Here is a 20,918-nt window from a genome sequence, read left to right on the forward strand (position 1 = left end):
CTGCACTGCCACAAATGCATTTAGAAAATAATTTAATTTATTTGAACTATATACTCTACCTGACACAGTGCATTTGACTAATATCAATTTAAAGCACATTAAAACTCAATTAAAACAGGGCCACATTTCAAGAACATTGTCACCCCCCCCCCCCCCCGAATCAATTCAAGGTTACCGGATTTGAGGTTTGCTTGAATTGCATCACATACAAGCTTTTACATGGCCATTCTTCTGCCCCCACCCTTCTCTTGTTAGGCCAGCTTCTGGGCGGTCTCGGTCTCCTGCTGGGTGACCTTCTCCTCGGACATGACGGTCATCCAGGGGGACACAGACCTGGTGATGGTCTGCTTGGCCATGTTGTAGTGGTTGATGATGGTGAAGAGACGGCCGCGCCCGCCGGGACCCTGAGGGGGGTAGTAGCCGTACATTCCTGCCGGCATGCACCGACCCTGCTGCTGAGGGGAAAGAGAGAGAGAAAGAGGGGGGATGGGGTGGGAGAGACAACAATTATTCAGCGCAGGAACAAGGGGTGGAAAAGGCAAATCAGTATTCAGTAAACTAGAAATGGGTAAAAAGAAATGATTTGCCATAGGAACTAAGGAACTAAAAAGGAATATAAGTACACTGTGAAATCAGAAATATCAGGGCACTTACAAGGAAACCTTACGATAAAGGAATAGTCTTATTGAAATGTGGGGAACAAAAGAAAAACATGATTCAGCATCGACACAACTTTTATTGCTCTTGGTGCCGATGAAGCTTATTGGCTTATCACACTAAATGAGGTAATATTAAGGCGCCACAAGAGAAGGAAAGGAGAGAAAATTGATTCACCATAGCAACCAATAAAGGTTTTATCAGTTTTGCAGGTGCCAAAAAGTTATTACAGAATGTGGGGTGATATTTATTGCACACTGAATGTTGCCAATGATCGCCCTAATGGAATTCAGAGAAGGCCTGCTAATAGTACTCAGGAAGCCTGTTAGAACATCCCTCACTTCTTCGGTCCCTCAGAAAGATCACTGCCATGATTATACAGGTGAAAGCAAGTGACAAGACAGGTGAGAGGACAGACACCTTGCTTTCACATTCTCAAGTCTGTGACCAGTAGTCACACTTCTATGAAGAAGAGAGGTAAGGATACTTTTCGGGTGTACTCAAAACAGCTTCTAGTTATCAGGTCTGCTGAAAATTCCCCCAGATCCAAAATGAAAACAATAGCTTGTAATGTTTACTGACTGACTCTCCACTGTGATTCTATCGAACATGAACAACTAAAAGGTCAAGAGACAGGCTTACCGTGTACACAAAGCCCTCGGGACAGGGTTGCTCGTACTGGTAGACTTTGTAGACCACCAGAAAGACCACACACACCAAAAACGCCAATGCACAAATCACCAGCAGAGTGACCTGGGAAGAAAAAAGAGAAAGAAACATCATTTATGGGTGGCTGATTGACCTTTGACACATTGGACAGTCCCAAAACAACTCCTAGCCATGGACTTGTTCTTCTTGTCTCTCCAGGCCTAGGTCCGTGAGCTCCTCAAAGCCTGGTCAGACCCTTTCATATCAATAGAATTTGAAGAGAAAATAGAAGAATGATCCGGGGAGATACGTTTCCTCTTTGGAAGAAGCACAGTGTCGTGGAGGTGGGTCTCCAATTGGAAACAGGGTTGAAATATTCCTTGGATATTCTGATGAAATCAGCTAAAGTTAAATGTTGTTTTCATAACATTTCTTTCTTATCATTACCAACCACTACTGTTACGTAAAGCATGCTGAAGAAGCAGAAGTTTGAGAGAACCGATGTAGAGAGGCTACGCTATCCTGAACAGAAGAGATGTCCTAGAGACCTCTTGATGGCTCCTTGTAGATTTTCAAGAGCAAAAACTCATACCACACACTTTAGGAAAAATGCCTTGAGTTCTATATGATGTCGAATATCAATAATATGTCGAATATTTAATTTGCTAGATGGACTGATAACCACAATGCTTACACTTATCTGTACCTCTCACATCTACAGACTATGGAGAAGTATCTAGGGGTGGGTGGCCGAGGGTTCATCTGGGATTGGACAGAGGACTAAACTGAAACATTGCATCTTTAACCATCTGCACAGCACTGAACACTGAAATCTCTGAGGTATTATGTCATGGTCAGTGGCACTTCTACTGTAGGAACCAAGGAGTGAGAGGGAGGTGTTGAGGAAATCATATTTTCTTCAGTGATGATCAGACTTGAGCTTTGTCACAGCCATAGGCCCAAAGACATACGTATCTAAAGCTTCTAATGTCATGTATGAATGCTGCTTTACAAATACAGTCATCATTATTAGTATTCTACGAAATTATATCATTTGCGTGTATTAAATGACTCCCAGAGTGTAGCTTGTTGATTCATAACCTTGTCTTTTCTTCTTTCTTTTTCTTCTTCATATCTCTTTGAAATGATCATAACGTTACTTCTATTTTCAGGATATAAATGTCACGATTTCTCTCATAGAGGTACAAACATCTTACAGAAATCATCAAAGCAATGACATCAAGGGCTGCCATGCAAAACAAGCCTTCATGGAAGAGAAGATAGCATGAAGAGGTTCCTTTCATCTAAAGTGCATTAGGCTAACAGCAAGTACTGGTTTTTGATAATAGAGTTAATGCCATAGGACTTCAGATGTAGATATATTTCACTCTATACATATAAGAATATGAAGACCACAATAAAAAAATATTTGTCATATATTTCAAGGCATTAAATTACAATGAAAATGTTTTTCCCCTCTATACCACATATTATGCCACTATATATTCCACAAAATACATTTCTTACAACACAGTCTACATCTGCACATTACTACAGTATACTTCCACAAAGCACTACGTTAGCAATGCAACTACAGTATGTAGTACATCGACTTGAGTAAGCTGTCAGGGGAAGGCATTAGCAAACTATTTTGTCAAAATAAACACATATCTAATACTTATATGGAGATTAGACAGTATTATGCATTAACTTTGAGTGGTTAAGTACGGCAAGTTGTCAGGGGAAGGCATTAGCAAACCTAAAGCACTTTTGTGAAAATTGCCCCTCTTGGTCTTGGTTGTTGACAAGCACATTACAGGTTTTAATTGACTGTCTTTCAAGGGAAAGCTCCAGACTTGAATAAAACTGTACTACGTGGTTTTGAAAACAATATGAAAAGAAAGTCCTGGTCATGGCAATTCTGACTTTTCAAGAAATTCTGAGTTTCTGACACTGCAAGTAGTTTTTGGAACCTTCTATCACACAAACGTAGATCTGGCTATATTATTATTATTCATAATAGTAATAATAATAATAAATATTATCATTATTAACATGGTTTCTTATATCAGCATTAATAAGTGCAATAAGGCTATAAATGCATGAATGCATATACATTCCATAGTTCATCAGTTTGGATTTGAAATCGAACAATTACTAAGTAGAGATTATCAGCTTTAATTCAATGGGTTTTTTTCTACATTGGGTTCACCATTTAGAAAGTATAACATTTTGTAAACATACTCCCCATCTTTAGTATTTAGTCAACAATCCTTTGCATGCAATAACTGCCTTAACTCTGTGATCCATTGACCCCACCAGATGCTGGGAATCTTCTCTGGTGATGCTCTGCCAGGCCTGTACTGCAGCCATCTTCAGTTGTGACTTAGCCAGAAATAGGATCGGAAGCACACCATCGTTGAATTTCAATCCCAAAAGCTTCCTGACAAAAACATTCTCTTGATGAACCAAGCCCCCCTACATCCATCAATTAATCTATCCCTTCATCTATCCATCCATTCACCCCCCTCCCCCCACGTGGAGTAAAGGTTATTGACTGGAACCATGGGAACGAGGATATCATCAGCATCTCCATGTAATCACTTTTGAGGTGATCTACATCCAACACTGCTCTCAGACACCTTCGTAGGCAGTGAGTGAAACACAACCAGTACAAGGCCATCCATTGCCATAGCAGCAGCAGAATTAATCAAGGGGTTTGGGGCGGGGCTACATGCATCACTGTGCATTAGGTCCCCAAGCATAGCATTATGAACGGCATGAGAATGCCAAGTGGAGGGTGGCCGAAATTACAATGTGTGAATGAAATGTTCCCTGTTGGCACTGCGGGTCTAAAAGTTGTGGAGAGACAGGAAATATTATGACAGCAATGATAAATGCACTTGGGCTGAAGGCAAACTCAAGGGAATTGCTCCTGGACTGTGTGTGTGTGTGTGTGTGTGTGTGTGTGTGTGTGTGTGTGTGTGTGTGTGTGTGTGTTTCTTACACCAAAATACACATTTAACCCAAACCCTAACCCCTTAACCCTAACACTACAGGGCTGACCTTGTGCAGGCCCAGATATTTTCTCGGATATTGTCGTTTCCAGCACTGCAAATATAGTGGTTGCATAACCAGGCCAGCCCGGTATGGCTCAGCTTAGCTCAGCTCGGCTTGGCTTTGTGCTGTGAATTATGGTCTATCCATCTAGAAGTATCTGTACATAACCAATAACATGAATTAATATGTTCTCTGAATTGATCAGTGCTGTTGCTACCTCACAATACACTATTTCAGTCATGAATTTGTATGTATCAATTGATACATTTTCCATGGTTTCTCCCTTAACATCATGTACATTGATTTCTGTTTTGTTTGTTGACCACATGATACATTTACTCTAAGAAAACTGTTGGATTCTGTACTGATTCAAGTCAATGTATGCAGTACAGAGGCTGAGCAGGACATACTATCTACCATGCAGTCATTTTGTCATATTCTTTCTCTTTGGTATTTCAGTCATCTTGGAACCCAGAATCTCATCTCTTGATTGACATTCTGGGGGCAAAGTCATCACTGGGAACAGGAAGTTGTCAGCGAGTCTCCACCCCTCTAAAGTTTTCCCGTAGCTCCACCTGAGCCGATGGTGACACCCTTACCTGCCCCCTGTTTACAACCCCAGTTACCTGAAGATGTTTTCAATGGCATCATTTCGCAGGTGAGCAGTGTGCATTCAATCCCCTGTTTGAAAGATAATTCCGGTTGAAATCCCCGCCTCCATTTCAAGCACCTCCTCAACTCCTCTCGATTCGTCGATAGACTCCGTGGAGCTGATCAAATTCACCAGATGCATAACCCCCCCAGACCGACTAGCATTATGGTTCTCCATCAGACTCTTTATTCGTAGTCTGACTTAGTGAGACTTTCAGTGAACAAAATAGTGTTTGTTCTCTGCATTGCAAATTATATTATCAATTTAGCCCAAAATACCTAAAAGTATCTGATGAGTGATGACAGTCACAGCAAATATACAGTATATACCTATACTAAAACAAACAAAAACCCAATTCTTACTTTGAGTCGTTCAGATACCCCTTCAATGATGCTTATTGAGAACTCTGCTATTTTAGGGGAACGCAGTTTGCCCTTCTTGTGCTCCCCATCATAGTCCGTCTTGGTCTTTACCACCACCTAAAGACAGGGGGACAATTAAAGCATGAGAGATTCAAGCCAAATAGAGTACTTCAGTTTGCACATGGTATCAGACGATATCATGACTCCAGTCTTGAAGATACAAAACAATAGAGCTGAAAATATGTTAAATATGGCAATTAAAGATAGATATTAAGATGTTTGATGTTAATATATGAGTGACAATTATGTTTTCTCCATATGTGAAATAAAGACATATTAACAGTCGTTTATTTGAGGTGTTGAAGGTGAGCCTTTGTGCCACAAAAAACATTGATAACATATTTAAAACACGTTATTTCCCTTGGGTCGTTTGATATAGCCTATTTGGCTTATGCTTTTTCTTCGTATCATAAGCTGCATGGTTTACAAAACAGGTATATAGTTAATTTACGTATATCTTACCTTGTCGGGTGGAGGGAACTGCAGTTGACTGGCATCTAATGGTGTTATGAGTGGAATGGTGTCAAATCCATCCTCTGAAACGGCTTTGGCATTATTCTTGTCACTGAAATTATTCCCTAATTTAACCATTTTCCCAGGCGATAAGGTGTAAATTCGTTACCTGTTCAAAGGAAGGCTAAACACGTTAGTGACTGTCTGACGTATTGTTTCACAATGATAGCATTATAATTTCCCCTTTTTTTAAAGCGTGCCATCGTGCATAAAAAAGGTATTAAAACATAAGCAATTAGCCTACACCTGCATTATCCAACAAATCGATATGAAATCGATATCAAGAGATATGCTTTTCTATGAGGAATTAATAATATACATTATTCACACACAAAGCGGTTTAGAGAACAACGCATCCGTTCTGCGAATAGCCTATTGCTTCTGTTCCGCGCAGTTTAAATGATTAAGAAAAGATGAACCTGTTTATTCCAGTGACTACTTAGTTCAGCCCTTACCTGTTAACGTTAATATTTATTCCTTGTTAATTTGATGTTGATCTTTTCTTTTTATAGCTGAGAACGCCGGTGTAGGTGTGACGCAGCCGATTTACGAGGTGCACAATATGGCCAAGCCGCCGAGGATGCTCAAAGGCGGTCCCTCCAGCGATGAATGCTGTCGGCACTGGAAGACATGTAACGCCACATCCCATACATACCCCCTTAAACCGGACGGGCCCATAGTTGGACCCAAATTCTGCTTTAATTTGATTATTAATTACATTATTGTTCACTTTATCTCCTTGTCATGTGTAGTATGTTATACTGAACTATGAGCTGAGCATATCCACACAAAACTTCAAGGTGTTACCTATCAAATGACATCCTGCTTTTGCATCTGATCATATTTCTTATGTTATAAGCAGTTTAGTGTAGGTCTGGTTATTAGGCAGAAATGTGTCAAATGGGGCATTCAGCTTAAGAGGATATCAGCTGCAAGAGAGGAGCACGTTCCAGGTCCAGCCTATTTGCCGTTGTTAGCCTATCCAAATACAAAAATAATGAAACTGTTATTGTTCACAAATATATCATGAAATGTAGTTGTACTATCTGGGCATGGGCTGACAACTGCGATTTACTTTGATTTATATGCAATGCATCTGTATCTCACTCTATGCTGATGTAAAGAGTTTCTGCAGAGATTAATATTGCAGTGCAGCTTTTTATGATTGTTTCCTGTCATGCGTTTTAAGTACTTTATTTATGTTTAGACTTGTATAATCATCATATGTGATCATATGACTGAATCATTTGTAGCTTTATGAATACTTTTATGTTCTATTGATGGATCTAGCTGACCAGCTGATAGCTGACTGGCACTACAGGGCCTGATTAAGTGAAATGTTACTTCCATGATCTCTGCTGTATCTGAATGTTGCGTCTTAATCTAAAGATTGTAGGTCCAACTGATTCTAGAGTATATAAGATGTGTCCTTTCTATTGGAGGTTGGATAATTCTCTGCTTTGATGCTGGATATTGTTCCCGTTTTGTTGCAACTCGATAATAAAATAATAGGTAATAAACCTATTGACTGCTGTTGCTCATTCCTACACCTAAGATTCACGGTAACAATCACATACATAGCTCAGGGACGGACAGAAACATAAGACATCCAAAGAGGCAATGCAGTGGTTTCTGTGTCACTCAGTGCATGTGATAACTCTCATTACTTCAAGTCCACATGCATAATATTATCTTCAGCTTGTTGCCAAGCTACAGTGTCATGGGTAAGTGCCATGGGGAGGAGGGTGAGAACTCAAGTGCAGAGAGTAGACAGAGGATAAAAAGACTCTCTGCTCTGTGGAGATAACAAAGCAGGAGCATACAAAGGGAGATTGAAGCCATGATGAGCTAGCAATAAATCCCTAAGTATTCTTAGTGGGTTTTAATGTAAGCTTATTTTTCCTCATAATCTCATACAAGCAATGCTCAGAAAGAGAATTGGAGCCTCATGGTTGAAGTGAACATATACATATTACACAGATATTATTTTTTCTCACCTTTCGTTATTTGTATTATGAGATGGCAACTCTGTGAAGTGACATTTTGTTCATTGTTATTTAAAAAAATGTTGGCACCATCAAAGAAAAAAGAAAAGAAAATAATTCTCAGATAAAAATAAATAAATAATAAAATCAGATTAATTTTAGCACAATTTATTTCATAACACATAAGCATAAATTATCCCAAAAGAAAATACATGGAAATAATTTAGCATTTTAGCCATCTTTATAACAAAGTGCTGTTTTCAAAAGCAGTCAATGTTATACAAATGAAAATACCTGAGCTGGATAGATACACTTCTATTAATTCAAGTTAGAAAATCTTTTGGATAGTGCTAAGCAGTCTTCCTTCATAAAGGATTTTAGGACTCAAGGGTCATGTTCAATAGGCGCTGACAGTAGGAAACGTTTTGGAATCGAGAACGTGCTACATGCACTTGTTCAGAACACACCCATTTTCGTTTTCAGTTTCAAAACCTTTTTACCATGTCGTGGCCTACTGAACATGACCCAGATTTCACTGCTCCATGTCATTGTCATTCTGCAGTGTTTTCATCGCCAGCCCCCACAGCGTCACGCTGGAAAAGAAGGGTCCCTCGTTAACCCTGTAGGGGGCGACACTGGGCGTGGCGTCTTCCGAGTAGGGTCCATAGACGGGCTCCTGAGGTAGGTGAGGCTTGGCCAGTTTCAGGGTGTCTGGTGGAGGAGGAGGGCACTTCTCCTGCTGGGAGGAGGAGAGGAGGTGGTGGGGGATGAGGGAGCGCAGCTCCGGGAAGGAGTTTGAGGTAGATGCTGGGCTGAGGTGGACGCTGGTCGCAGGGACCTCCACGTGTGCTGATGGCGAAGGCTTCTCCGGCCCAGTATGGGGCGTCATGGTGGGGGGGAAGGGCTGCTCGTGCTCAGGGGCCTGTGTTGGGGCTTTACTCTGGCAAACAGGCTTGGGGAACGGGGCTCCTTCGTCTGTGCTACCGGGATGCTCTGAGCCCTCCATGTCTGGGCTGGTGTCACCAGGGGCGGGCCTGCAGTGGACGCTCCAGTGTCTCCTCAGGACGGCAGAGCGGGTGAAGGTCTTGCCGCATGTGCTGCAGATGTAGGGTCTCTCTCCGGTGTGTGTCCGTACGTGTCGTCGCAGGTCGCCTGAGCCAGCAAAGCTCTTTCCTGAGGTACAGAACAACTTCTATTAGAATGTCACTACCACACACATGAAGAGACGTGTTTCGGCTTAGAGATGAGGATGCAGAAAGACACAGAAACAAAGACAATACTAACACAAATATAACACAGAATGGTAACACTTTAGATTAGGGAACACTTATTAGACACGAATCACATCAGCTACTGCATGACTAATAACATGAGAATCAGAAAACACTGAACAAATACATGGCTAGTAATACCTAATAATGGCCCAATTAGCTACTAATGAAAAATAAGCTAAAAATTAGTGCCTAATAAGTGTTCCCTATACTAAAGTGTTACCCACATAATAACACTAGCACATCAGTGTTTATATATACTATATACATATATCTACATAAACACATTTATAACACATCTATGTTGAATAGGACAGTACCACAGGTCTCGCAGCTGTGTGGCTTCTCCCCTGTGTGTCGGACCTTGTGCTTCAGCAGCTTCCTGTGCATATTGAAGGATTTTCCACACTGGTCACAGGTGAACTCTTTGTCTGTGGTGTGAGTCTTCTTGTGCTCCTTCAAGTTGCTAAAGTTGCTGAACCCTGAGCAAGGATAGAATGTACATTCAATATAGGCACTATTAAATACAAAGTCTTACAATGAAAGGTTTTGGCTATTCATGTAGGCTAGGGCCATGTCTGTAAGTTCATACTGTGACCGATTTAGTAGGCGTATTCTATTCAGGAAGTCCTTTCTGATTTTAGTCCCACAATTCAATGGAGCAGGTAAGGGAGGTGGGAACATAGCAAAAATTAAACCAATTGCTGTGAACAACATGACGATTGTTCAGTATGAAATAGGTTGACATGTGTCGCTTACTGAATACATTTTACTAAACAGTAGGCTCTAAATAGTATGTATGTGGTATGGTTAGTATGCAGTATATACTTTAAGTAATCAGTAGGCAGTACGAACATTTGATAACTAAATATTACAGCCAACACTCTCATATAGACATATAAATGATGGTTTAATGCATAATCAGCATCGTCACTGTGGACGCATTTCCGCGTCAAGCCTTCTAGAAGGTTTGACACAGAAACGTGTCCACAGTGACTATGCTGATTATGCAATAAACCATCATTTATATGTCTATTTCAGAGTGCTGGCTGTATTATTTATTTATTGGATCAACCACAAAGACACTTAAAAAAAGAAAAAAAACACTAAAAAAAACTGAACATTTAACAGTCGAGCATGTTTTTTCCTTATTTTCGTATGTACATTCGGACATGCCCTGTTTCATCTCTCAAGCATTTGATACATGACCGAAGCTTGTGTCTGAAGCTTGTGTTGTTGCCTTGTGTTTCTGTCCTTTTGTGTTGTGATGTCTGGCTTAAAAATCATTATTTATCGCCTCAATTGCCACTTGCCATGTGTCAAGCTATCATTGTAAATAAGAAGTTGTTCTTAACTGACTCGCCTGGTTAGATAAAATCAAATAGAGATGCACAGATTGTGTGCGATCAGAGGTAAGAAGTTAACAAGTCCAATGTTGTTTATTGGTTGGCACTCACCTCGTCCACATACATCACACAGGTGTGGCCGCTCTCCTGTGTGGATCACAATGTGGCGCTGGACATCCCCCGAAGCAGCAAAGCTGGAGATGACAGTGAGCGGGTGACAGGTTAAAATGAAGGCTTCAAGCGCCACAGACACAATTGAATAGAAAGTGAAGATCATAATATGATTATGAGATCTCATTCAGTCATCCATGGACTGAAACCCTTTTATTGTGGCATGTTTGTTAATTGCTTACAAAGGTCTAATGAATTATTTATGAATGTGTTAGTTCTTACAGTACATAGTGTCCCTTCTCCAGTATAACCAAGAGTTGTCACTCACAGCAGTGACTGTAGTGATAGTTTCATCCAAGAGAGAGTACAGTAACACTGAACAAGATGAAAGACTAAATGTGTTTACCTTTTCCCACAGAGTTCACAGATGTATGGTTTCTCCCCCGAATGTCGCCGTAAATGTGTCTGCAAATTACCCGCCTGTCAAAATGAATAAAAAAAGGCCAAGTCAGCATGGAAATCGGCCCATTACCTGAAGACATTAAGTTACTTCAATTAATGATGAATTTCGTCATTGATATCTACACCAAAGGAGAACTAAGCATCCTTACTTGTGAAAAGTTTTTCCCACAAACATTACACTGGAAAGGTTTCTCACCTGTAAGATAGACAAATCAAAAACTTCCATTAGCCCTGTGCTATTGGCCTTTACTTCACATCCTTACAACAACCTTGCACATTTTGGATTTGTCCCCGCATATTTATATGACCTACCACAAACAAAATTGCTTATTTCGGCCCAAACATATTTACACCTAAAACATGTATTTTCAGTTGAAAATGTTTGATTTTGACTGGATGGCGTCTTTAAAGCAATAGGATGCTATTATTGAATTACTGTCTGAATTCACACTTGCTAGGATAAGGACAGGGTCACGTACACTTGTTCCACACAGTAACCTGACTAAGAGCAATAAGGTTGAGACATTGTTATATATAGCTCTGTTGATATCAGAAAACAGAGAGCAGACATTTACTTGTCTTTCGTTGTCCAGATACTGTTCATCAACATTTATTTGTAATGAGATCAATCAAATACCAGTATGCGAGCGCTTGTGGAGCTCTAGGTTGCTTGGGTGTTTGAAGGTCTTCCCACATATCTCACAGCAATACTGCTTAAGCCCGGTTGGTTCCAGAGGGTCTCTGACAGTTTTCGGGTCAGGTTCTTCTTGGTCCACAGGTGGGGGACTGGGGAGTTGAGAATCCATAACTGACTCAGGAACTACTTCGCTGTCTCCAGTATGGCAGTCGACGGATACTGTGTTGAGCTCGTTCTGGGCCGCCACCTCCTCTTTGTGACACTCTTTGGGGCAGCTGTTGTAGACTGGTTCAGTCCTTGGCTCTGCACACATCTCCTCGAGAGCCTTCTGGGACCGTAAATAGTTGTATTTCTTCAGGTAGACTGCCTTCTTCGGACGCATTGGTTTGTTGACCGGAGAGTCATTTCCCTCAGAATTAAGCGTAGTTAAAGGAGGCTCTTCAGTGGGCAATGTTGATCTGAACCCCTTCTCAACTGACAAAGGGGGACAGGGCGGGTTTGACTGAACTGCATTCCCTGAGCAGACTGGGGTGTTCCCGCTTGGCTGGGAGACCGCCATCTGAAACTGCTGCTGCTCCTCGACCACCACTAAGGGGCTCGGGCCTTGGTTTAAAGCTGCATTGCTCGTCTCAGCAGCACTCTGTTTGAAATACTGCTTGCTGTAGAAGTTTCGAAGCTTGTAACCATGGACCATCTGCTTCTCTGGGGCTGCCTGGGAGCTGCCTGAGGTCTCACAGGTGGTACTGCAGTGAGGCACTGGGACTGGCAGCCTCTTGGAGTGGTCAAGGTCCCCACCACTGCCAAAGGAAGGCCTCTGGGCCTCAGACGAAGGGCAATGAAGGTCCACTTCTTGAGGAAGACCGGTTCCGAGGAGGCAGTCATGTTCTGACGCCAAGACGCCAGACAAAGAGAACGAAGGAGTCTCCATAGCAGGAGGGCAGGGTTTCAGGAAAGTGTTGCACATGTTCTGGACATTGGGGACCTGCAAGCACTGTGCGATGTCCAATAGGGCTTGCACGTTGTCTTGGTTGACCTCCAGGTGGGAGGTGTACATGTAGTCCAGTATCTGACCAATCCCTCCCACATCCTGTATGACCAAGTGAAACACATCATTCTTCTGACTTGGGGAATTCTGGAACAAAGACCTAAAGGGACGAAAGTAGAAACATTTATCAGGTTAAGGTCTACCAAACTGTACTGAGAGAACACACAAATATGAATACTAATCAGTTGAATCCCTGTTTCAGAAAAAACAACATGTCAGTACAGCAGTGGAATGGCCTTGTTTGAAGGCCTTAATGAAGGTCTCTTGAGCAAAACATCAGTATTAAATGTGGTGATTTCTGCAAGTTATCAATGTGGCATAGAGTTTTTCTTCACAGTGTCTGTTTTAGATTACAAATAAAATGCTCTGCATATAAAGATACAAGGTATGCACCTAAAAACAACTCTATGATTGACTAAACCAACTCAAATGTAAATAAAGTGGAACCTCGCTTTACGTTGATGTGTTAACTGCAGAAAAGCAAAGAATAAGTCATAAGGATACCCACAGTATGAAGATATAGGCTTAGTTCTTAACATCTCCTCATTCTCTGAAGCTCATTGTGGTTATCAATCACACACCTGAAGTAGGAGCTGAACGCAGCCAGGACATTTTTGTGGGCTTTGAAGCAGACTCCTTTGACCACCAACATACAGTCACAGAGCAGCCCCTGTATCCTCTGCTCCTGTAACTGCTGAAGAAGGTATGAGCTGTGACTGGTCAACATGTCCATGTTGTTACAGCAGTCTTTGGGTGATCCTGGGAATTGTGGCCATCAAAACTACTTGGAACAGAAAAGCAACAACAACATATTGTACACATATATTAACAATGTAGCCTTGCTGTTGTGTGTCCTTTTATGTTCCACATGTGCATCATGACCTGTGTGACTCAGTTGCTGCATCTGCCTGGGCCCTCGAGATTCAATGAAGGGGCCATCAAAGATACTTGAAACTTCAGTGAGAGAAGGAAAATTACAGATACCGTATATCATTAAAGAGCGAATTGTATGAAGACGGTTTTATAATAATTGTTAGGGGGTGTAGCAAATGCAGACCATTATGGATCATTAATAGTATATCAATACACAACTGTAGAGGCATAACAACACGAGTTCGGAGTTGTTACAACCGCGCAAACTCATACATACAGTGTGAGTCATACTGTCTGCTTTGAGACCAACCATGACAAAATTTGATCAAAAAGGGGCTAATCGGGTTAGCATGCTGCTGTGCTTTGTCTGTACGACAAATCAAGGGCAAGTTAAATGAACAGATACAGCAACTGTCTCCACTCAAAAAGGTATCATATTAACACCAGATGTCGATGTTATTACGTTTGTAAAAAAATAACCTATATTCAAAATAATGCTTTATTCGCTGGCTTGTGTCTCCACAACTCACCTCTCCAGTTTGGATGATCAGTCACTTTCTACTTACTGCTTCACTTCCTGGCTTGGATTGCACCAAGCACCAAGCCAACAAGTCAAAAAATCTATGGGACTCAACGGAACTGCTTTTTATGATAGTGTTACATAAGTACACCTCTATGAAGATCTTAGGGTTAGGGTTGATAGAGTTTGTCCAAAAAACACTGCGGACTTGGACTGGGAGTGGGAGACCCTCGGAACCAGTATTGCTCTCGTCTTCTCTCGGAATGTAAACAACGTAACACTTCCTTTCCGAAAACAATCACGTGTGTTTTGAAAACTTCGCTGGAAGGAAGAAACTGACGAACGTAGCGAAACATGGATCGCTCGTTGAAACATCTGTAATTGACGTTAATAATGCCTTACTTATGGGAATGATACTTCCCCGGATAGTAGCGTTAGGGGTTTGGATAACGCTGTACAGTTTGCTGCCTTGACCTGGCCTTATAAGTTAGCTACCCTGAATGATGTTAGCTTGCTAGCATTGCCGCATGTGTCTCAGTTTGGAATGCACATTTAGCTAACCAGCAATTCGTCATAGGCCGGTAGCAAGAGCTAGCTCATTTTAAAGTTAGATACGGTTGCATTTAACGATATATCCAGGTATTCCTTAAGGCCACATTCCATTTGCCTGCAGCTAGCTAGCTACAATTTAGTCAACTAACGCACAAGATTTAAGTCTTTAAGTCTGATTCAACATGGTCTTCTTCACGTGTAATGCGTGTGGTGAATCACTGAAGAAAGCCCAAGTCGATAAGCACGTTAATATGTGCCGTGGGTGTCAAGTTCTCTCATGCATCGATTGCGGAAAAGACTTCTGGTAAGTGATCAACATGGTTGTTTAGTTACTGTATTCTGTTGAAGTTGCTTTACTTGCTCAACAGCCAATTTGTCAACACTGAACTCATTGTCATGTTCATGAAGTTGCTTTTTTCTCGTGTGTCCTAATCCTTTGTTATCCTCAAACAGGGGTAACGACTATAAGAACCATATCAAATGCATCAGTGAGGATCAGAAGTACGGAGGCAAAGGCTATGAGGCCAAGTCAAACAAAGGCGATGTCAAACAGCAACAATGGATTCAGGTAAATGAAAAGATCTATTATCTGATTTTCCCCTCTATCTGCATATGAACATACAGTGTACAGATGAACTAATGGAAGTTAACTAAAGATAAACTAACTAACTAAAGATAAACTTTTTCTTCCCCCTATAGAGAATTCAAGACGCCATGAATAAACCAGGAATCAACGCCAAGTTGAAGGATGTGCTTAACCAAGTCAGTTCCTATGATAATGTCCCACGAAAGAAGGCAAAGTTCCAGGTAAGGCGCATCCACTGTAGGATATTGTTTAGCATGTGTGTTCTCGATCATTTTATGCTTGAACGTGTATCTTGTTATGTTGTCTATAGCCTGGTCTGGTTGTAGTAGTGCAGACAATTCGGGGTCATTCTGATGTTCTCACATGTTTCCCTACTCAGAACTGGATGAGTAACAGCCTGAAAATCCACAATCCTACTCTGCATGACCAGGTGTGGGACATCTGTTCAACAGCATCCAGCAGCGTGAGTAGGCTGATGTTTTGAAGGAGGGTTCGTTGATTGGACTGATGTGATGGGTCAACGCCTAGCTCTGATGCAACACTCCATCTCATTTCATAAATGTTGTTGTAGTGGCTTGCCGGAGCTTGCGACTTAATTCAACCATGAGTGCCCTTGCCTGTTTCGGCGTCACTTATCCCAGTTTTGAAAGTATCCACATACTCGCTCTCATCAGAGATTTTCAGCAGCGTGCATAATCAATCCCAATCGCTGAACTAATTGCCTCCACCCTTTGTGGGTGGAATTGGAGATACCTGGGAGGTACACAGGTATCCTACAGGATGTTTGGGAACTGAGTCGCAAGAAGTGTGTGAGGATGTATCGTTGGGTAGGTATCGGCTTAAATGGCAGATTAAAGTTGTATATGTTGTGATTGGAAACACATCTTTCTGGGTAGTATGAGGTAGAGGACTTTAGGTTCACAATGAGAGAATCGGATAACGTTAAGACTGCCCATAGGACGACTTTATCCCGTAGGAGTGAATCCCCATGGCAGCCAACATAGGGGAGCCTCCAACCCCACCATACGTACAGTTGTGAGGTCCGCATGGGCCAGGTCAAAGCCCGTAAATGGCACACTTTAATGAAGTCACTCAAACATACACTCACGAAGCACTTTATTAGGAACACTATACTAATACTGGGTAGGACACTTGATTGCAGGGTTGTTCAATAAGAATATTTGAATCTAAACATGCACCTGAAACCCCTAAACAGACAGAGGAGCCCAAGCAGCCAGCAGCTGATAGCAAGGCCGAGACTAACGGGAGCCAACAACCACATCAGAACGGTGCGTCAGAGGAGCCGGCCCCCGACAAGAAGAAACTTAACAAGCGGGAACGCAAAGAGGCCCGGCAGATGAAGAGCGGGAAAAAAGTGAAAGGTCCGCAGAACGGTAGCACAGAGGAGCAGGGTGAGGAGACCAGCACAGAGACACGGAAGGAGAAGAAGAGAAAGAGGAGCTCTGAGCAGGACGGAGAGCAAAATGGGAGTGACACAGAAGATCAGGCAACCACCAAGAAATGCAAGAACAGTAAAAACAACAGTTTAGATGGTACACTGCTACTTACAATTTTGTTCAGCTTTTCTCTGTGTTTTGTTGGATATTATTTGATAACCCAGGTTGTGGGTGACCGACCTCTACAAAACAGTGTTACTATTGACCTAGAGGCCAGGGTCAAATGGCTCTAAACATGCAACTGCATGTGACATGTGACAAGACTCTACGGTTGTTGCAATACTTGAGACATTGCAACCGCTTATTTTCTTTTTGCCATTTTTGCCCTACCAGATGACCAAATCACAGAGGCAACAGAGGAAGAGGGGGGGGATGCTGAAGATGGAGCAGGTTCCAAAGGTACTGTAGTTCTGAGAAGGTTGATTGCGTTAGTTTTAGTCTTCATGCACTTTTTACAGTGGGCCATTTTATTGATGTGATTCCGTACCTCAAAGCAAGTAAGCTATTTGTGACTTGTGGCCACTAGGGGGCAGTGTTGATGCATGTAAATGACAAGATTTGCTACAAGGTACGAATGTGCGTTTGGAAATAGTGACTAGTTAATATCCAACATGTATTTATTTTATTTGTCCTTTATTTATGCAAGGTTTCTAATTGAGATTAAAAAAAAAAAATACGGTGATACATTATGTATATTATATACATTCTTTATGCATATTAATAGACACTACTGAATTGTGTGCTCCCAAAAAGTATGCAAGGGAAATTGTATAACATTTTCTGGTTGTTACAACCAAATACCAACACTAGGCTGTATTCAGTGAGATAATTATGTAATGAAATACCCCGTCCCTCTCTTTTTTTGAGACTACAATGCTAGATGGACAATGCCTGGGTGGGGCACTAGGACTAATCGTATCACAGCAGACAAAGGCAGGCCAACACAACCCCCTAAACTACTTAACACATGACTTTCATCATCTTTTCCTTTTGTGAAATATAAGTGCAGAAATGGTTACATTTCCCACTAACAATTGTTAATGGGCACCATGTTTTAAGAAATACTGTGAACCAATGGTAATTAGAGAACCTAAAAGTAGGGCAGATCAAATATTGCGTTACAAGAGCTCATCATATCCTCAGAGAGAGGGTGGTGCTTCATTGTCTGTGTTCCCCAGGTATGAGTACAGCCTGTCCCTGCTTCCTTTCTTTGTGGCAGCCCTCTAGCGAAGCCTGCATTGAGTACATCATGTGTGACCTTACTGTTGTTGCATTCTGATTAGATGTTTTTTCTTTTTTGTCTTCACTCCAACAATGCCTATTTCACACCTCCACACTCTCTGACCTCAGAGCTGAATTGTGGTGAATTGCACTTAGGGTATGAATAGAAGATGGCTGATTACTTGTTTTTCAGTATCCAGTTTAAGGCAACATTTGATGAACATCAGCTGAACATGATACCCTGATAAACCATAAAGAAAAATATCTCCTTTACAAAATATCTCCTTTACAAAAGAGTCCTGTTCCAAAGATGGTAGCAAACAATCACACACATCAAACATAAAACAGAAGGGAGACCACACAGCAGGCTGAAAGCATTTACAGACGTCAGCTGTGAAATAATTGATGAGGCCCATAAAAACATTAAGTGACACAATCACTGTTAACTCCAAGTTCAATGCATGTTTGATGATCATGATCTTGTTTGACGTAGGTAAATTCAACTGGAAGGGAACAATAAAGGCGGTCTTGAGACAATCTCCTGAAGAGGGGATCTCGGTGAAAAAACTCAGGAAAAAGGTAGGTTAATCACCAACTGATATTGGTTTATATCATTTTTTATTTAATACATTTTGCAGAAGTATTATGCATCACACAAATGGTTAGAGGTCAGTGTTTTTGGCCACCCCCCATTTAATTCCACCTTTGAGAGATGGTTCAGATAAACCTGCTACAAGAGTAGCTTGTTCTGCTGTTTTACTGTATGCCCCTCTGGCTACAATAGTGATATTACATGATAATGAATTAATAAGGGAATTGTTGTCATTTATGGCACAATTCATAATTTTTCCCCTTCAGGTTTTGGCAGCCTACTACTCATTCATTGGGGAAGGAAATTTCAAATCAGAAGAGGACCTGCTCGCAACCTTCAACAAGAAGATTAAAGGCAACCCCAAGTTTAGAGTATTGAAAGAAAAAGTTAGACTTGTAAAGTAGACTTGAAAATTCCACAACTCATCGTCCTCTATGGTCTGTCTATTTTTTGTAAAGATTACATAATCTCAAAGACTAAATAATCTTTAATACCAATTATGAGTGAGACTCTTGTTTCAATGGATGCCTGTGCTTTCCAACTGTTCTAAAAAGCCGCAGATGATGCTGGTGTTTTACTCTACTGACTGCTTAGGTGTAGTTCATCATTTTATGATCAAGATATGTTGGCAGATAATGGTATTCCACCAAGAAAGTGTGTTTTCTTTTTATCTAGAAAGTAGTATTTAAAGGTATTTTCACCCTTTCAGGCAATTTCCGAACTCAGGTCGGTTCACAAAAATTGTCATGGATATGTGAATGTTTTAAATGAACCCCTCTGAAGCGAACTGAGTTGAGACCATCTAGGGAGGTAGTCTGGTTCGGTTCACTTTAGATTCATGGTGCGGGTTGCTTTTTTGGATGCAATGTGAGTGCAATGCACTCCCAGTCAGCTTTTCATTGGAACCGCTCTTTTCAGGTGGTCTTGAATTTGACAAAAGACTGCCCTTAAACAGTACACTGCAATAGATGCCCAAAGCACCCTTCTGTGAAAAGACTGGAGGAAATAATTCCTTGGTCAGCATAAGATGGTTTCGCTTTTTACTTTGATGGGATGTTAGAAATAAAACAGATGTATCTGTTTAGTTGTGGTTTGTTTGTTTATGGTTACATTGTCTGCATCCTGTTAAATACAGTAGGTCTAAGAGCAAGACTTAGCTAGAGTTCTCTTTGTGCTATATGGATGATATATGGCAGTTGTGGAGGATACAGACTCTCCTTCACATTCCATCCTGCAGTAAGGCTGGGAAACGGTACCTTATCTCCGGGATTGGATGTTGAGGGGGGGAGGGAAGGGGAGAGGTGCACCTAAGGTGAATTTGACTCTCACACGGGACGGGGCTAATGCACATTCCTCGGCACTCCGAACGGGGTTCACTTGGCCAGGTACACAGAAGCTCCATAGAATCAAGACATTGGTGTCAGCCTCAGGTGAAGTTTTAATGCTCTCTGATTTTCCATTGCTAGAATGAGCAGCCTGTTACTCCGCGCGCACACTTGCCACACATACACACTTGCTACACACACACTCACTCTCTCTCTCTCTTTCTCTCTGGGAGATGCTGGAGGAAATCTCCCCAGCTTTATGAAGCTCTGCTAATCCCACAGAGTTTAATACTGATCCTCATTCATCGCTGTGCTTACCTGTAATTGTATATTGCATACTTTGGGTATTAGCAAAGCTGTTACTCAAGTTTGCAAGTATTAAAATGGTGTTTTCTGGCCTGCAGTAAAATGATGGTTTTTCAAGTCAGACCACACAGAATACTCACAGCAGTAAGAGATATCTTAGTAATACTCATTGTTCATGTTGCTAGACAGAATAACCTGTTTGGGATCCCACCTTCAGGACAACTAGTTTGTATACTAAAGCGTTTGGTGTGGCAAGATTATTTGAGCTTATGATAGATGGTGTGCCAGAAATTATTAATAATACTATACTGTTTCTGCTGACTCCACCAAGTATTGTGGGGGTGGTCATCTTTGGATTTGAGTCATTGATGGACACTCATTTGGCACTTTATTAGGAACACCTGTACACCTTCTCATGGTGGAGGTGGTGGAATGGTGTGGGGAATGTTTTCTTGACACTCTTTGGAACTCCCGTTAATACCAATCAATCATTGCTTGAATGCCACAGCCTATTTGAGTATTGTTGCTGACCATGTGCATCCCTTCATGGCCATAATTTACCCATCTTCTAATGGCTACTTCCAGCATGATAATGCACCATGTCACAAAACAAAAGCCGTCTCAAATTGGTTTCATGAACATGACGATGAGTTCAGTGGTCTTCCCTGTCACCGGAT

General features: G+C 41.5%; 3 protein-coding genes across 3 annotated transcripts; 1 reads left to right on the top strand and 2 right to left on the bottom strand.

The window, feature by feature from the left end:
• Window positions 1–251: 251 nt before the first annotated feature.
• Window positions 252–6,030, bottom strand: nsg2 (neuronal vesicle trafficking associated 2; the record flags this gene model as incomplete). Its single annotated transcript, XM_083669172.1, has 4 exons — window positions 252–452; window positions 1,300–1,410; window positions 5,380–5,496; window positions 5,902–6,030. The coding sequence occupies 4 exons, from the start codon at window positions 6,028–6,030 to the stop codon at window positions 252–254; spliced, it is 558 nt and encodes a 185-aa protein (XP_083525298.1).
• A 1,945-nt stretch (window positions 6,031–7,975) lies between these two features.
• Window positions 7,976–14,278, bottom strand: zbtb49 (zinc finger and BTB domain containing 49). Its single transcript, XM_083669217.1, has 8 exons — window positions 14,213–14,278; window positions 13,391–13,590; window positions 11,765–12,909; window positions 11,277–11,323; window positions 11,072–11,145; window positions 10,666–10,748; window positions 9,529–9,690; window positions 7,976–9,110 (listed from the first exon to the last, which is right to left on the bottom strand). The coding sequence occupies exons 2-8, from the start codon at window positions 13,540–13,542 to the stop codon at window positions 8,470–8,472; spliced, it is 2,304 nt and encodes a 767-aa protein (XP_083525343.1). The 5' UTR covers window positions 13,543–13,590; window positions 14,213–14,278; the 3' UTR covers window positions 7,976–8,469.
• Window positions 14,279–14,494: 216 nt separating this feature from the next.
• lyar (Ly1 antibody reactive homolog (mouse)) lies at window positions 14,495–19,107 on the top strand. Its single transcript, XM_083668113.1, has 8 exons — window positions 14,495–15,058; window positions 15,208–15,322; window positions 15,454–15,561; window positions 15,720–15,803; window positions 16,557–16,893; window positions 17,131–17,196; window positions 18,512–18,597; window positions 18,877–19,107. Exons 1-8 carry the CDS (start codon window positions 14,937–14,939, stop codon window positions 19,012–19,014), a joined length of 1,056 nt encoding a protein of 351 aa, XP_083524239.1. The 5' UTR covers window positions 14,495–14,936; the 3' UTR covers window positions 19,015–19,107.
• The last annotated feature ends 1,811 nt before the right edge of the window (window positions 19,108–20,918 follow it).

The sequence above is a fragment of the Argentina silus genome, assembly GCF_951799395.1.
Source record: "Argentina silus genome assembly, chromosome: 4".
Classification (NCBI taxonomy): Eukaryota; Metazoa; Chordata; class Actinopteri; order Argentiniformes; family Argentinidae; genus Argentina; species Argentina silus.

Coding starts and splice junctions, on each gene's coding strand:
- lyar (XM_083668113.1), top strand. CDS start 14,937: ATGGTCTTCTTCACGTGTAATGCGTGTGGTGAATCACTGAAGAAAGCC. Junction 15,562..15,719: donor GAAAGAAGGCAAAGTTCCAG/GTAAGGCGCATC, acceptor TTCCCTACTCAG/AACTGGATGAGTAACAGCCT. Junction 18,598..18,876: donor TGAAAAAACTCAGGAAAAAG/GTAGGTTAATCA, acceptor TTTCCCCTTCAG/GTTTTGGCAGCCTACTACTC.
- zbtb49 (XM_083669217.1), bottom strand. CDS start 13,542: ATGGACATGTTGACCAGTCACAGCTCATACCTTCTTCAGCAGTTACAG. Junction 12,910..13,390: donor GCGTTCAGCTCCTACTTCAG/GTGTGTGATTGA, acceptor TCGTCCCTTTAG/GTCTTTGTTCCAGAATTCCC. Junction 11,146..11,276: donor GTGGGAAAAACTTTTCACAA/GTAAGGATGCTT, acceptor TCATTTTGACAG/GCGGGTAATTTGCAGACACA.